General features: G+C 38.4%; 1 protein-coding gene across 3 annotated transcripts in view; it reads left to right on the forward strand.

Annotated features, from left to right (window-relative positions):
* veph1 (ventricular zone expressed PH domain containing 1) overlaps positions 1–17,420 on the forward strand; it is a 192,341-nt gene that overhangs the window by 41,832 nt on the left and 133,089 nt on the right. For all 3 annotated transcript variants that reach the window (XM_031902403.1, XM_031902402.1, XM_002933254.4), the window contains exons 5-6: positions 1,530–1,696; positions 9,911–10,120. In XM_031902403.1, coding sequence (XP_031758263.1) covers positions 1,530–1,696; positions 9,911–10,120 — 377 coding nt within the window. The remainder of the gene's footprint in view (positions 1–1,529; positions 1,697–9,910; positions 10,121–17,420) is intronic.

Below are 17,420 nucleotides of genomic sequence, written 5' to 3' on the forward strand. Positions count from 1 at the left end.
AAGGGCAAAAGCACTAAGGGCACGAGAATCACAGGGCAAATGCCAAGGACAGGGCCCTGTTTCAACCTGCCATTTCCTTACTGTTTAAATGATGTGCAAGTTACTTGCCCAATGCAGGGAGATCTAGGTACAATGAAGCTGCTCTGCCTATATTAAATATGCTAGATCTAGGTTTATTTAGATGAGAACATTTTTCCAGACTTCCCTAAAGATTACAATGGAGTTTTGTCAGATAAATCTAGACGTTTCTTAGCATAAGGCTTTTTAAATCCAGAAGGTTTCTAGGGCTTACTAGTGATTACTTTTGCAAATCTCTTGAGGTCAAAATGGGAATTTTGTTTAATGTTACTACATAACATTAGTAGCTCTGCTGTTCATTTCCTCCCTCATGGCTCGCATGCCACATTGTATGATTAAACATATCCTCATTACAGATGTTCTAAATTCCACTGTCTGTGTATGTGCAAAAATTCATTTGAAATGTGGATGTCATTGCAATGAAGGTAGTAAGTACTAATAAGCCTGATTTAAGTTGTAGAAGGACAGAGGACAGAGTTTCTGGGTAAAAACCCTGAATAATAAGTACTTTCTCATAGGTACTAAGCTGTGATTGCATATGAATGGGGCATTTCAACCCAGTCAGAATCTGATACCACTGATGATGTTTTGCTGATTTGTTCCAATTTGTCTTTAAATGACTTTAATTTAATGACTTTAGGTGGTTTTATTGTATGTAATACACCCTTAGCTGGTTTGTGCAAAATTCCATGCAAATGCTAAAATTTTTATCAATTTATTAAAAATATGATATTTGTGACCTATTATTCTCAGAATCATCATTTCCTCTCATGTGAAACACAGTGGATTCAGGCTACTGAAGCTATTGACTGTCGGTGACAAAAACATAAGGATGCATAGAATCCTGGATTAGGTTTGGGTTAAGTGCCTGGCCAAACTAATTTCACATCCTTCAGTCACATGAACAAGGAAATCTAAAGCTTTCAGTTTACAAGGAATATCCTTGAGGCTGGAGCTCAAGCACTGGGTTTACAGCACAGTAGGGGCAGTATACTTCCCAGATTTCCTAAATACAGACCAGTTTGCCCTTATTGGAGCTTATCAATGCAGTACAGTTATTTGCTGGTAGGAAAACCCTACTTTGCATTAATGAGCCCCGATAAACAGTGAAACTGGTCCATAGTTGATGTGAATTTTGTATAATATCTGTAAAAATGCAGTGAAAAGTATTGTAAAATATTTTGGTCATATATAAATAAGGATAATAATGATAATGTTTCCTTTATATATGTTTACATTTCACCTACATTTACCTTTTCTTTGCTATAGAAATTTGGTGCAAAACCAAAGCATTTCTTAAAAAAAGGCCTTCAGCAGAAAAACTTAAAAGCAGTAACTGCAACTTTAAGCAGAGTCTTCAAAATAAGTATCTACTGGTAACAGCAAAAAATCCTTAAGCAACAGTCAAACTTGGACAATCTGAATAATATCAATTTTTTTTTGTTTCATAGGTAATAGCATGCTGCTGCGTGTCCTTCCGGCACTTTATGAATTGCAGCCCCAGCCCATAAACTGCTGCCTGAGAGATTTGGTATCGCAGATGCCTCAGTTAGATGAAGGGGAACAGCATCACATGTTAAGATTGTTACAAACAGTTGCTAAAGGAAAACAGCCTAAGGTACCTGTGTTCAAATAAATATAAATGTATGTAACGTTAGGTTTTGTTCAGCAAATACTGTTCTAGCGTACTGTTCAAAATGAGAAAAGACTTTAAAAATGTATAGACTATTGTTTTTTTCTTGCTAAACAACACAGGTATGGGACCTGTTATCCAGAATGCTCAGGGGGTTTCCTGCGTAAGGGATCATTCCATAATTTGGATGTCCATAGTTTAAGTATGCTAAAATGTAATGTAAACGTTAAATAAACCCAATAGGATTGTTTTGTCTCCAATACGGATTAATTATATCTTATTTGATTAATTATTTGATGAAAATGGAGCCTATGGTAGATGACCTTCCCGTAATTCAGAACATGCTTTATAATCAGTTTCCTGATGACATATCCCATACCTGTATACTGTTTAGGGTAGTTTATTGAAACACAGGGGTGCCCATCTCAGAATACAAAACAAAAATAATAAAAATACCTCCTGCACTAACTCCCGCCAAAAACAAACACTGTGTTTGGAGTGACTCCTGTGTTCACTGCACTTGTGCCTTCTGGATTCTTTCTCAACCTCTCAGTTGCCCCCTCTGCTCCTTGCCATGGCAGGCAGTACCCTACCTGAAGTTCTTGCCCTCCTCTAATTGGCTTTATCCAGACCATGGTATATAGTTTCAGAGAAACTACTAACCAATCATACAACACCCCTTATTTTCCTGCAAAGGCATTTTGCTTTTAACAGTGGGCTAAACAGCATTTGTTGGCCAATGACTTCATTTCCTTAAGAAGAACAGCTGTACATTACAAGATTATTCTCCTAACCACATTTGTTTAGTGCATAGGTGCCCAATAGTTATGTTCTATACATTATATTCTTGATTTAATTGAGCTGCTGGACATTCTTCCCCATACAGCTGTTCCATGTTAGACACTTTACATTAGTTTATTCAACTGCGTAAACTGCACAGTTTACATTTAATGTCTGTTCCTTACCATACAACAAGACAATCCTTTTCAAAACTGATGCCTGAGAATATCCATTTTCTTAACCCATAACTGTCAAAGTTGAGTTCCACCTAGTTTCTAAAATAATGCAAACAATTTTTAAAATCATATATTCTGTAGATATTTAATACAATGTTTTTTTAATGACACAACCTTAATATTCTGCCATTTTTACTGACTATTTGGCACTGCAATCTTACTGGCATGTTAAACTGCCCTTTTTGAGTATGATCAAATCTGGCAGCAACTTGGTATGATAAAAGTAATAAACAGAGTGTTCCTATTTGTTTACAGTACTGTGTGTACCCGTAACAGTCTGGTCTGTGTTGCTTTCTATTTGAAAATAAAGGGGGAGTTCGCTAAACATAGTGCATGCATAATGACCTTAAATCTGCTCAAAATCATGAAAAACAAATTAAAACCTAAAGTTCTAAATATACTCTGTGGAATGTTTGTGGCTCTTGCTTTTGCTCCAAAAAGTTGCACTAGTGAAAGCAGGAAATAGAAAATATGTATTTTGATTGATTTTAAGCTAAGGTAGGGGTGTAGTCAGCTGCACAGATGAAAGCATCAGGATTTGGCAGATTTTGGCAGTTTTGATGATGGGTATCAAAAGTAACTCATAGGCAGTGAGCCTGTGTGGTTGAGTAACAAGTTTTTGACATATTTAGAAATTAATACATAATTATTTTCATTTTCATTTACTTCCCAAGCTTCCCAAGTTATAACTGGTTCAGCTTGCAGAATTAGCCTTGGCTAAGCAGCCACTGTTTATGGTACAGGTAGGTTAGACAGAATCTTCGTTAATGCTATTTATAGACCTCATGTTGTGTTTATAAATCTAGAAGGGGGGAGGGCCTGATAGTTCAGGATGGGAAATAACATTAATGGGGGTGTGGTTATCTTAGCAGGTTACTGTACTCACCTACAAAGTGCTCCCCAGTGCCACACCACTATATATAACCACACTAATTAAAAAGTACACCGCCATACCTAACCTTCAGTCTGCACATCTCTTTTCTCCTCCTCACGTATTACTTCATCTTACTCCAGCATCCAGGACTTTTCCCGTGCTGCACCCATCCTCTGGAATGCTCTACCCTGTTCTATTAGACACTCTCAGAGTTTCCAGGATTTCAAACTGTCACTTAAAACTCACCTTCTCATTCTAACTTATAGCTCAGCAACTTGATCACTCACTGAGCCCCTCATCTGCTCAATAACTACTGGTATTCATATCTTACTCTGCACTTTCCATTACTTTACTAACCAGCAGGAACTCTACAGCCACACTGGTTATCCTCACTGTATATCTCACTTTCTCTTAGAATGTAAGCTCTCACAAGCAGGGCCCTCCCCTTACTGTCTCCTAAAAATATCCAATTGTAACTGTGATTCATTTTTGCTAAATGTCTGTATATGTCCCTTGACTTTGTAAAGGCCCTCGTGAAATGATGGTGTTGTATAAATAATAATACTAATAATAATTAGCAGGGCTCTAAATGGCATCTATTACTTGACCCATGACTGCATGCTCTGTTAGTCTTATGGAACACAGTGCTCTCTGAAAAGTGTCTGAAATCATTCCCTACTGCCTCCCATTGATTTAAATGGGAAATTACTGCCACCTGAAAAGTGTTCCATGTGCCATAAGCCTTAGGATAGCTAGAGTCTTCAGGGTAAGGCCCCTCAAGGCAGATTGTCAGCCTGCGTATAAGCGCAGGTTGACAATCTACCCATAAACTTTAAAAATCTTCTAATTGTGTCTGCACCTAGATGCATTAAATCCACAAGAGTTGAAATTTGTTGGTGAATATCGGTTGTGTGTGCCTGCACCTAGGTGGAATAAGTCCTTCCAGGTGCAGGTGCATGTGTTTGTGTTGCCCTGATGAATGCAGCACTGCTTGCATTTGGCAGAGCTGTATTTCTGAAGGGTTAATGGAGGGAGGAATGTAGGTGTCCCTCCTAATGCCCTCTACTGATTCCCCAACTTTCACTTTAGTTGCACTTTAGACACACAAATTAGGGAGCACCAGCGCACAAGCCCTAAAATAACTGACTGCAAGTTTCTGGAGCCTCTTAGTACTCCTTCAGTTGTGTTCAGGGCTTTATAAATGGCCCATAGTAAGTTTTGGGGGCCCATAGTATCCCAATTCACTATTAATTCACAACATTTTGCATCGATTTCCTGCTGTTGCAATTCTGAAAGACAAAGGGAAACACTGTGTTGGGTTTTTTTTTTGCATTTTGACTTCATTAGTAAATGAGAATCTCTTTCTTTAAAACCTTGTTGTTTTGAAGCATTCTCTGCCTAATGTAAACAGGCTGTGTACATTTCAGAAGTTTAGCTTTATAATGAGATAGTATTTATATGCAGTAGAATGCCTTCATATACTTTTGACATTCCATAATTAAAGAATTAGTAGAGATGATAATGTCTCATGTAAGGTTTGTGTATCTGTTTTCTGTCTTTGTTAAACACCAAATGCAGAGTTAAACAATGTAAAGCTTTGCCTGCAGTAGACCTATCAGCAGACAAATACTAAGGAAATGTATGATCAACTTAAAAGGAAACATAATCTGGGTAATTATTTCTATTTACAATTAATGTATTTAGTCTGTGCAGTGTCCACAGTTTACTGATTTTGATCTATTGGCAAAATCCTAAATGCTGACAAAGGCTAAACACATAAATATGACTAGAGAATACAGTACAGATGATTCAAAGTTCTTGAAAAATCTAGACATGCGTTGGTGCGTATTTCACAATCTCTGTGAGACATTTTATAGTGATGATGTGCGTTAAAAGTATTTCAAGCACTAGATGAAAGAAATTCAGGAATTTTGTTATACGTGCATTTATTTACGTGTCTTTATGTGTATGCACACACACATGATTGTGAAATGAACAGAAAATAAAGTTTTTAAAATAGCGTTTGCACATACATAGGGTGATATCACACGTGGTGGTTTTGCAAGAAAAGTCTTGGTGAATATTAAAGAAGTGTAATAGATTGTTTTCCAATGAAATTAGTTAATAAGCTGTAATTGTTAGTTATGCAGATTTCTTTTGTGCCTTTTGCCACTGCAACATTTATAACATAATATAAGGAAACAACCACGTGTTACATAAAATTGATACTTACAGATTTCAAAAACAACCCTGCGTCACTTTACTCTATAATTAATGCATTCACCTTCTCCCAGGCTTCCTGTGCTGGGTTCCAGTAGCCCTTCTTTCTTCTCTGCTGCACTGAGCAATGAAGACCCAATTAGCTTTAGCACCAACATAATCAGCATAACCAGCCTATCCATGCTTTTCTCTGTCCCTAGGGCTAGCACAATGACTGTAATCACAGTGCAGTAATGCCTGGGTCTGCCACAAGTAAGTAATTTGGGCTGGAAGTCAAGGCAAGGGTTCAAGCTTTTAATTATACATATACAGTGGTGTGAAAAACTATTTGCCCCCTTCCTGATTTCTTATTCTTTTGCATGTTTGTCACACAAAATGTTTCTGATCATCAAACACATTTAACTATTAGTCAAAGATAACACAAGTAAACACAAAATGCAGTTTTTAAATGAGGGTTTTTATTATTTAGGGAGAAAAAAAATCCAAACCTACATGGCCCTGTGTGAAAAAGTAATTGCCCCCTGAACCCAATAACTGGTTGGGCCACCCTTAGCAGCAATAACTGCAATCAAGCGTTTGCGATAACTTGCAACGAGTCTTTTACAGCGCTCTGGCGGAATTTTGGCCCACTCATCTATGCAGAATTGTTGTAATTCAGCTTTATTTGAGGGTTTTCTAGCATGAACCGCCTTTTTAAGGTCATGCCACAACATCTCAATAGGATTCAGGTCAGGACTTTGACTAGGCCACTCCAAAGTCTTCATTTTGTTTTTCTTCAGCCATTCAGAGGTGGATTTGCTGGTGTGTTTTGGGTCATTGTCCTGCTGCAGCACCCAAGATCGCTTCAGCTTGAGTTGACAAACAGATGGCCGGACATTCTCCTTCAGGATTTTTTGGTAGACAGTAGAATTCATGGTTCCATCTATCACAGCAAGCCTTCCAGGTCCTGAAGCAGCAAAACAACCCCAGACCATCACACTACCACCACCATATTTTACTGTTGGTATGATGTTCTTTTTCTGAAATGCTGTGTTACTTTTACGCCAGATGTAACAGGACACGCACCTTCCAAAAAGTTCAACTTTTGTCTCGTCGGTCCACAAGGTATTTTCCCAAAAGTCTTGGCAATCATTGAGATGTTTTTTAGCAAAATTGAGACGAGCCATAATGTTCTTTTTGCTTAAAAGTGGTTTGCGCCTTGGAAATCTGCCATGCAGGCCGTTTTTGCCCAGTCTCTTTCTTATGGTGGAGTCGTGAACACTGACCTTAATTGAGGCAAGTGATGCCTGCAGTTCTTTAGATGTTGTCCTGGGGTTTTTTGTGGCCTCTCGGATGAGTTGTCTCTGCGCTATGGGGTAATTTTGGTCGGCCGGCCACTCCTGGGAAGGTTCACCACTGTTCCATGTTTTTGCCATTTGTGGATAATGGCTCTCACTGTGGTTCGCTGGAGTCCCAAAGCTTTAGAAATGGCTTTATAACCTTTACCAGACTGATAGATCTCAATTACTTTTGTTCTCATTTGTTCCTGAATTTCTTTGGATCTTGGCATGATGTCTAGCTTTTGAGGTGCTTTTGGTCTACTTCTCTGTGTCAGGTAGCTCCTATTTAAGTGATTTCTTGATTGAAACAGGTGTGGCAGTAATCAGGCCTGGGGGTGACTACAGAAATTGAACTCAGGTGTAATAAACCACAGTTAAGTTATTTTTTAACAAGGGGGGCAATCACTTTTTCACACAGGGCCATGTAGATTTGGAGTTTTTTTTCTCCCTTAATAACGTAAACCTTCATTTAAAAACTGCATTTTGTGTTCAATTATGTTATCTTTGACTAATAGTTAACGGTTTTTGATGAGCAGAAACATTTAAGTGTGACAAACATGCAAAAGAATAAGAAATCAGGAAGGGGGCAAATAGTTTTTCACACCACTGTAAGAAAGACTGTCATATTCCTATAAAAAAGGGTATTGGGATCACTTTAAAGTTAGGAGTAAGCAATATTTTTATGGAAGCAAATTCTTTGTCTGATTCACTTTTCTGTAGCACAAAAAGCTCACTTGGAAATAGCTGAGACATAAAACAGTGATATATTAAAGGTGAACGCTACCCAAACAAAACTTAAACATAATATTAAGCAACTTTGCAATATACATCAGTTAAGAATATGCAGTCTTTTCATGAATTTGAATGTTATAATATAGTTTGGAACAGTTCACTAAGCCTGGCCCCCTGTTCTCCTCCTAAAATAAAACAGTAGTTGACTGTCCTCAGCCTGCCTGCATCCCAAATCCCACAATTCCATGCACACGTGATGTTATTGAGGGAAGGAACATCACAGTGCAATGCATTGTGGGTTATGTAGTTCCTGCATGCTATTTGTAAGCTGTGGAGAAGTTGTTACAATTTATAACATCCGTGTTTTAGTCCCTCCTCCCCTGCCAGGATTTCATATAAAGCAGAAAGGGAAGAACTGTTTTGCATCTGGAATTCAGCATATAAAAAGGTATTTATTCATACTTTTTTTAAAGGAACAGATTACAGTGATAGGTACAGTATATTAAGAGTTTCTGTGTTGAATGGGACTATTTAACAAATTTTAGTTCAAAAGCTGGAGTTCCCCTTTTAAAACCTTCATACAGTGCTTATGGGCTAATACAGAGAATGTCTTCTGCCTTAGTATAAACTCATTTTTGTGCTTTAACTTTTACTGTGTGTTGGGGAATAACAGCCTTTTGGTTTCCCCTTCAGTGTAGAAATATTTCTCATACTGTAAATAAAGCTTAACTAAAATTTCGCTCTACACTGTCAGTTACAAGATACTCAACGTTTGAAAAGAATAATTTCTATAAACTGCTAGAAATCTTCAAAGTGTGTTAATGCATCATTCAAAACCTTTATCAAAATATAAGCATGCAGTATCAACAGCAGTTTTGTCAACACATAGAAGAGAGAATGACTACAATGTTAAGTAGCTGATGATGGCATTGGTTGTTCTAGTAAGTAGCACAGTACAACATCTGCTGATCTGACTTCATATTTCATTGTAAGTTGTGTCTTATGCTTGTTTTAATCACCATATACAATTTCTAGTTACTAAGACTCTCACAGAGGCAAATATTTACAGTATGTTGTACCAACTAGAAAGAGACAGAGATTAGTAGCTATTGATGCTTTTTCTCTAATAGCCATATTAGTGTTTAGGAGTGCATTTTTGGTCCAAACAAAGACCAGCTTTGATAAGCAAAAAAGAAAATAGGTATAACAAAACAATAGTAGATTGACATAGTATATCTCACAAAAATTAATATTAGTATATATTAATAGTATTTATCATATGAAAAATCAGTATAGTGGAGTAGGGATTTATTCTTTCCATACTGTTATGTATAGCCCTTTAGGCTGGGTCTGTATAGTTACGGGCAGGAGGCAGTAACCCAGGTGTTGGCCCAGGTGTATTTTTTTGGATCTAGGTTATAAAAAGTTAACAGCCACTTTGGGCCCATTTAGACACTACTGACTGTGGAGAGACAGGGGTTGTTGCCAGATGCCTGAGGCAAGGGAGAACTCAATAAAGAGGGCATTGGAATAAAAAACTGGAAAAAAATAATAGTATTTCAGGGGACTCAAGATATCTTTTGTATTTTACCATTGACTTACATCTCTACCTATTACTTCCTATAACTCAATGATGCCCACTGTTATTGCAGACTCAGCATCATTATACTCTTATTCTGTCCCCTTGTGCTATTAACTACAGTACACTGCAAAGGGTACTAACAGTACAGAAGGTAGGGAGCTTTTGACATATGCTTATTGACCAGAGTTATTTGTGATTGTCTCAAATCAACATTGTGACTGTAGAAATGAGCCAATGTGGCCCTCCCCTGACAGTTATTTTAAAACCTGCCAGATGTAAATGACATAAAACAAGCTTTATCCTCAACATTGTCACTGAAAATTAATGTATAAAAAAATTACAATTCAGCCAATATAATATATTCACTTGAAATAGGCCACATTAAGTGCTTTACACTAATATTTGCCAGTGATTTCATAATGTTATTTTTAACAAATTTGCTATCATCTTTCACAGGTTCTCACGGAAACAATCCCTTTTTTAATGAATTACTTATCGGATCCAAGCTACAGTGATATCATACTTAACTTATTCATAGACATTTCAGCCTATGAACCACATGCATTGGCTAAGTCACTTTCCACATTAAAAGACACGGGTGAACATTTTCCAGGCCTTATTGGACAGATAGCAAAGATTTATGGAGCAGTGGGACATCTGGATGAGGTATGTATGTCTCTTTAAATCAGCAACTGTTACAGAGATAAAATGACAAATACACTTAGGGGGGTGATTTATCACTGGTCGAGTTTGGGCTTTTTTCTTGATTCAAGTTTTTTTGTGCTTAAAAAACTTGAAAAGCTCAAATTTGACAACTTGAATGTAAAATGTTGCTATCTAAAAGTTTGCAAGTTTCTATAGAAGTCAATGGGAGTTGTCCTAAACAAAGTCATGCCATATGTTCAATACGAGTTTATGACATACATTAAGTCATAACAGGATTCTGGGAACAAATTCCTTTAGGCTCTTAGAAAAGTCCCATTTACATGGGCTTGTCCCATTTGCTCGGGTTTGTCCTATAGACTAATGCTTACCCACTGAGTTTTCAATGCAAAAGCCAGGATAATAGCTGATCAGAGTCCCAACTACAGACCGGTTTTGCCCTTCTTGGGGCTCATCAGTGTAGTGCAGGGTTTTCTGATCAGCTTAGGTAGAGCCAGGAGTGGGGATTCACGAACAAGCTAAAAGGGTTGAGGAGACCGCCTCATACGTATGCAAATAAGTCATAACAGGATTCTGGGAACAAATTCCTTTAGGCTCTTAGAAAAGTCCCATTTACATGGGACAAGCATACGTATGAGGCGGTCTCCTCAACCCTTTTATCTTATTCGGGACATACATTAATAAATAAGGGAGCATTCGATATGCGAGTTTATACGATTAGAAAAAAAAATGATAAATAAGCCAATAAGTAATATAGTTTACATTACCCCCACAGGTAATAAAGATAATAAAGTTCAGCAAAGGTAGAAGAAGGATTATGGTTTAATAGTGTGGTTTTTAGTAGTAAGCAGAGTAAGCAAATAATTAGAACAGAAACTGCATCATCAAAAATGATTTGCTTGTGTAGTATTATGCCATTAAAATGATTAGTTCTTGCAACCAAATAACAATGTTTTTCGTTTTTACTTGTCTATTATAAAAGTTTAATGTGATGCATAGGGTGAGAAGGATGTAAAGTTTACTTACCTTCGCATTATGCCATATCTCAAACACTGGATGAAAGTGTCAATAAGCACTTATTATACAATTTAAATTCAAATGTTAAGGTCTTTCTATAGTGTCTTTTATGGCTTTCGGATAAAGGTATATTATACAAAATACTTTATCTGCAAATTGATTGCCTAATCTGCAGTGCCGTGTCCAAAGAAGGAAACACAAAGAGCAAGCAACGGCAACAAAGGGGCAAATGGCATCATAAAAGTTTGGTATGTGGTGTGATGGGAAATATGCAAATTATTGTATGCAAAAGTACTTTGAGATGCAAGATCATTTAAACCATCTGTTTAATCCCAAGAAGTTTCAGTGAACTGGCCTTTAGCTATCTGCTGGTTTTGTGTTCAGGACAATGGTATATAAGGTGCCAAATGTTCTTTAGCAAGGAAAAACTTACTTGACTTTTGCTGTTCTATGTTAAAGTAAATAAAAAAAGGAGGAAGATACTATGTAGAGATGCCAACAATCATTCTTTAATATCGGACACTTAAAGATGACTTAGGGGCTGATTTACTAAGACACGATTTCGAATCCGAATTGGAAAAATTCCGATTGGAAACGAACATTTTGCGACTTTTTCGTATTTTTTGCGATTTTTTCGGCGCCTTTACGACTTTTCGGAAATTATCGCGAATTTTTCGTTGCCAATACGATTTGCGCGAAAAAACGCGAATTTTTCGTAGCCATTCCGAAAGTAGCGCAAAATCTGGCGATTTTTTCGTATCGTTAAAACTTGCGCGAAAAGTTGCGCCTTTTTCGTAGCGTTAAAACTTAAAGGGCCTGATTCACTAAAGTAAAGTGCGATAAAAATTATCGCACTTTACTTTAGTAAAAAACGCAAAATAATTTGCGCGCGATTCACCATAGAATTATCGCGTGCGAAAAATCTCCATTTTCGCATGGTTATTTCTCGCACAAGTTTTAGCGCATGCGTTAATTTCCGCACTGAAAATACGATCGCATGATTCACTATATCTTTTGCGCGCTAAATATCGCATTCGGCTATGCGAAAATTAACACCTACTACAGGCAGGCGAAAAATTATAGAAAAGTACAGTAAATGATTTTTTTGCAATAAAATATGGACTTACAGTGTTATTTATTCAAGTATGTGTCTTTTTACTCAATTTTACTAAAGTCTTGGCATGTATGGAATTTTGCTACTAATATACAGTACTATAGCGGTGAATATGTTGTCGCCAAAATATACTGTACTGTAGCGGCGAATATTTTTTTCGCGCAAAATACATTACTATGTATATTTTGGCGATATTTTTTTTCCGCGATTTTGTAATCTCGCGAATTGCGGACATTTTGTGGCGATTTTGTAATCTCGTGACATGTGCGACTTGGGGCCATTTTGTGTCATTCAGCCAAACTGAGAGGATCATGCCTGGGGTTTCTGACTTGCTACCAGGGGAGAGGCGCTATATAATCAGCGTGCTCCTGCGTGCAGGATATGACCACCCACCTCCGGGGGACTTAGGGGTCCACGAGAGGAAGAGGGCAATCCTGGCTGAGCTAAGACAAGGTTTGCTCGGCAGGTTTGCCCTTGATGTGGGCCCCCACCATCTCTGGCGGCTGTGGTCCGACCTTAAGCGCAGGAGCCCAGAACTGGTCGCTGAAATTGCGGAAGGTAATTATTGTACTTTATTATGCTTTTACAGTATACGTTCAGTAAAAGATTTAGCAAGTAATTTGAACTAAAGGTACAAATGTAAGAAATGTCAGGGATGATGAAAGTAACATAGTAACATAGTAAGTTGGGTTGAAAAAAGACATACGTCCATCACGTCCAACCATAATGCCAGTGAGGAACTGAAACGTTGCTCACAATAAACCTCTGAATATTATTTCACATCTTTGTGACTCCTTGTCAAAATCCTGTGTGTGCTGTCACCCCATGCCTGTCTAGATTTTGTTTTGCCACAGGCACCCAGGTATTATTGTTCCTTATGGTGTGCAGCTTCCCAGCACTTCCTATTGTATATATATATAAATATATATACACATCTATTTTCAAATACATATGCATAAATAAGTTTAAAGCAGGGGGGAAGCAGCAGGGAGCGGCCCATAGTGTGAGTCATTTGGGGGAAGGGCCACAAATGTTTTAGGGGGCCCTGGCTAACAATGTCTGTGTGTCCTTTGTATTGATGTGAGGGTTCACAGGGGGAGGGGCCATTGGGGGCGTGGGAGGAGGGGGGCCCAAAAAATGTTGTTGTGAGGGGCCCCGTTATTTATGATGGTGTATGAATGTATATATATATAATATATTACACAAAATAACATCTTGCAATATTATTTTACAGAACTTCAGCTGGCGCCTCCTCCCCAGGCCCAACCCCAGGTCCTCCAGCCTCTACCGGCCCCCGAGGCCCGACCTGCGGCCCCCGAGGCCCGACAAATGGCCCCCGAGGCCCAACCTGCAGCCCCCGAGGCCCGACCTGAGGCCCCCGAGGCCCGACAAAAGGCCCCCGAGGCCCGACCTGCAGCCCCCGAGGCCCGACCTGCGGCCCCCGAGGCCCGACCTGAGACCCCCGAGGCCCGACCTGAGGCCCCCGAGGCCCGACCTGCGGCCCCCGAGGCCCGACAAATGGCCCCCGAGGCCCGACCTGCAGCCCCCGAGGCCCCAGGGTCCCCCGAGGACCCAGCAGACTGGCAGGCCCCCGAGGCCCCAGGGTCCCCCGAGGCCCCAGACACTCCCCCCCTTGATTTCTCCCCCAGTTTCCCCCCACTTTCCCCCCCCGCCCTTGAGTTCTCCCCCCAGGCCCAACACTCTCCCCAGGCCAAGCGCTGGGCACCAGGTTCTCCTGCTGATGAGGGTACATCACGCCAGACTGAAGATGTGGGGACCCAAACAACACCTGGGAGGACTGACCCCACACTTCTGTCAATGCAGGAGGGCCTGGAAACTCTGAAGGCCCAGGTGGCCGAGCTGCAGAAGGACATGAGGGAACTCAAGGGCAGCAAGCCCTAAGTTTTTCCCCCCCCCCTTTTTTTTATTTTAAATAAAAGTTTTTAGTTTTATACATTTGAACTGAGTAATGTGTCATTATTTATCCTTCCTTGATATGGTATTCTATACTTTCATGTAGTTTCCCCTACACTCTTACATTTATCAGTAACAGCATCAATATGCTATATGGGTTAAATGTTTGCAAATATTCTGGCATCAATTTTGCCTTTAGCCCATTTTGCTGAATAGTAAAACTTGCGCTAATTAGTACGTAGCGTATTTTCTGGCGAGTGGGATAACTGCCAATCCAATTTTTTGTTGCCAGAATAATTGCAATTTAATAAAGTGCCCATAACATATTTGCCATTTATTCTGTGTGTAAAATCTCCCACTTAATTTAAGCCACTTTAGCAAACAGACCCCTAAGTATTTGGCTAAATATTCTTAAATGCCCCCCCCCCCCCCCCATTTTATTATCTCTAGCACTTTTTTTTTTTTCTTACTTAGATTTTTATAATTTTTGGGGGGGGTTTTTGCAAATAAACTTTTATACAGCACCTCTCTAGCACTCTGTGCTCTCCCAGGGCAAAATATCGCAACTTTCTTGCGCAAGTTTTAACGCTACGAAAAATAGCAACTTTTTGCGCAAGTTTTAACGCTACGAAAAATCGCAACTTTTTGCGCAAGTTTTAACGCTACGAAAAAATCGCCAGATTTTGCGCAACTTTCGGAGTGGCTACGAAAAACTCGCGTTTTTTCGCAAAAATCGTATTAGTAACGAAAAAGTCGCGTCAATTTTCCGAAAAAATCGCAAAATACCGATCATTACGAAAAAAACGCAATCGGACGCATTCGGCCCGTTTGTGAGTAAGTAAATGGGCCCCTTAGAGTTGGCTGCATAGATGTCAAAGCAGCCATTCTTAGAAGTCCCCTCTTAAAGTTGTTGGAAAGCTTTGGATTTAATATTACAAAATAAATAGTGAGTTTGTAAAAGGGCTGTAAGATACAGCAGTGAACTGGCGACCAGCATTTTTACTATTACATTTTTCTTCTTTGGACATTTGCAATTAAACAAACAATGAGAATATGTATATACTTTGTTCAGTAAATACAACTATGAAGTTAAGTAGATGAGTTGCAAATAAGTGATTACTAGTGATGGACGTAATAATTCAGCAGGCATAGATTAGTGGTGAATTTCCAAATTGTTTTGTGATGCGCAACATTTTTTGCCTGTTTTTCTAATTTTTTGAAAGATTCACTAATTTTTGGGGGAAACTAAACAGGACAGATTCGCTCATCACTAATGATTAATAAAACTCATTCTGACTGAATTATAGTATGAGTTTATACATTAGAAATGTTGAAAAATGAAATAAAGGGTCATTTGTCACCATTACAGCAGTGGGCAAAGTGCAATTTTGGGCATAACTTGCCATGTATTTTCCCCATAACTCCAATGGAATTGCAGGTGCGCAGGAATGCAATTGCAAGTGTGTTTGGTAGCAAGTTCCTGAGTCAGGTACTTGTAATTTCCAGTGATTTACATTAAGGGGTGTACAGTATTTATTAATGGAATTGAGTTACACATATGTAAATGTTACATATTTTCCCTTTTTTGTTTACATGATGTACAACAACCAAAAAGTGAAAAAGAGGAAACTGTACAAAACAACTCACATTGACCTTTACATTGGCCATAGGACATTACAAAATTGTTTGCAGGACCAAGTTAAAGGAGGCAGCTACACAGTTTTAATTTTCTTCTTTATTGAGGTTAATAGCATTATAGCAAGAGTAGCCCTCTGCCTTGAATCCATTAAGACACCCATCTTCACAAACATTTAGTGCAAGGAATGGAGCCAAATAAGGGGGTACACAAAAGTGTATATGAAAGCACATCCTCTTCATCTAGACAATATAGCTTGAAATGGTCTTTTTGTTAATGGACATTTTATGATAAATACAGTCGTACAATACCAAAAACCACTTACAAATCTACATGTGTATAGTCACCTTAATTTGTAGTTGACCATTTAAATCTAATTGCTGAATGGTTGGGCAACATCAATGGTGATGTTTGTCTCCAATGTTAATAAATATGCCCCTAAAAGCACTGAGTGAAACAACATACAATGAGAATGTATAACTTTGTAACATAACATGTTATCTGTATTTGTTTAGCCAGCCTTTGATATCTATAGATAAATTAAGACTTGATCATCAAGTAGTCCGTAAATTCCTAGTTTGCGGCAATATAGCCCTAAATATATAGAATTACAACTTTTTTTTTAGCACACATGGTTCTTAAGGGTAAAGACACACAGAACTACTAGTAGCAGCTACTTGACACATCTACTAAAATAGACAATGCTACTGATAATTTACTGATAATTGTTTCTATGTGTGTTTTAGCAGGGGCAATTCTCAGTATTGTCTATGGCAGGGGATTTTCTGAAGTTTAGTAGCTGCTACTAAGTAGCTCTGTGTGTCTTCACCCTAAAAAGAAACAGTAACACCAAAAATAATTAAAGTGTATCAAAATAATTAAAATATAATGCTGTGTTGTCCTGCACTGGTAAAAGTTGTATGTTTGCTTCAGAAAGACTAGTATAGTTTATATAAACAAAGCTCTTGTGTTGCCAAGGGAGCAGCCATTCAAGCTGGAAAAAAAACAGAAAATGCATAGGTTATGCAGCAAATAACAGCTTGAATGGCTGCCCCCATGGGTACACAGCAGCTTATGTATACAAACTATAATAGTGTGTCTGAAGCAAACAAGCAAATGTTTTTTACCAGTTCAAGGCAACAGTACATTATATTTTAATTACTTCAAAACACTTTAATTTTTGTTGGTGTTACTGTTCCTTTAAGATAAAAATACAAGTAAAGTGTGAGTGGTTTTTTTAAACTATGTATCATTCATAAATAAACACTTGTGTACACTTGTATACCAGTCACTGTACATTATTATTTGCCTACCATCTGTGGGTGGCGTACTTCCTAAAGGCTCCTCAATAGGCTGGAACACAGGCCGAAACCCCTGTAAATAAGGAGACCCAAACTCTAAGCAGAATTCTGCAGTCTCAGATGCTTCACCGCAATACCATGTAAAGAAGATATTTAGCTCAAGCAACACAACTATAGCATGGTTCGTAGCAGACTTTTTTGGTTGTATACTATATAAATAAATGCATTTAGAGCTATTTCCTTGCTTGAAAATCGGAAGCCTGCAATTTATTTTTTTCTTGTTCTTTTCCTTTGAAATGTAAATAAATAAAGTGGAATGTG

This window comes from Xenopus tropicalis, chromosome 5, assembly GCF_000004195.4.
Source record: "Xenopus tropicalis strain Nigerian chromosome 5, UCB_Xtro_10.0, whole genome shotgun sequence".
Taxonomy (NCBI): Eukaryota; Metazoa; Chordata; class Amphibia; order Anura; family Pipidae; genus Xenopus; species Xenopus tropicalis.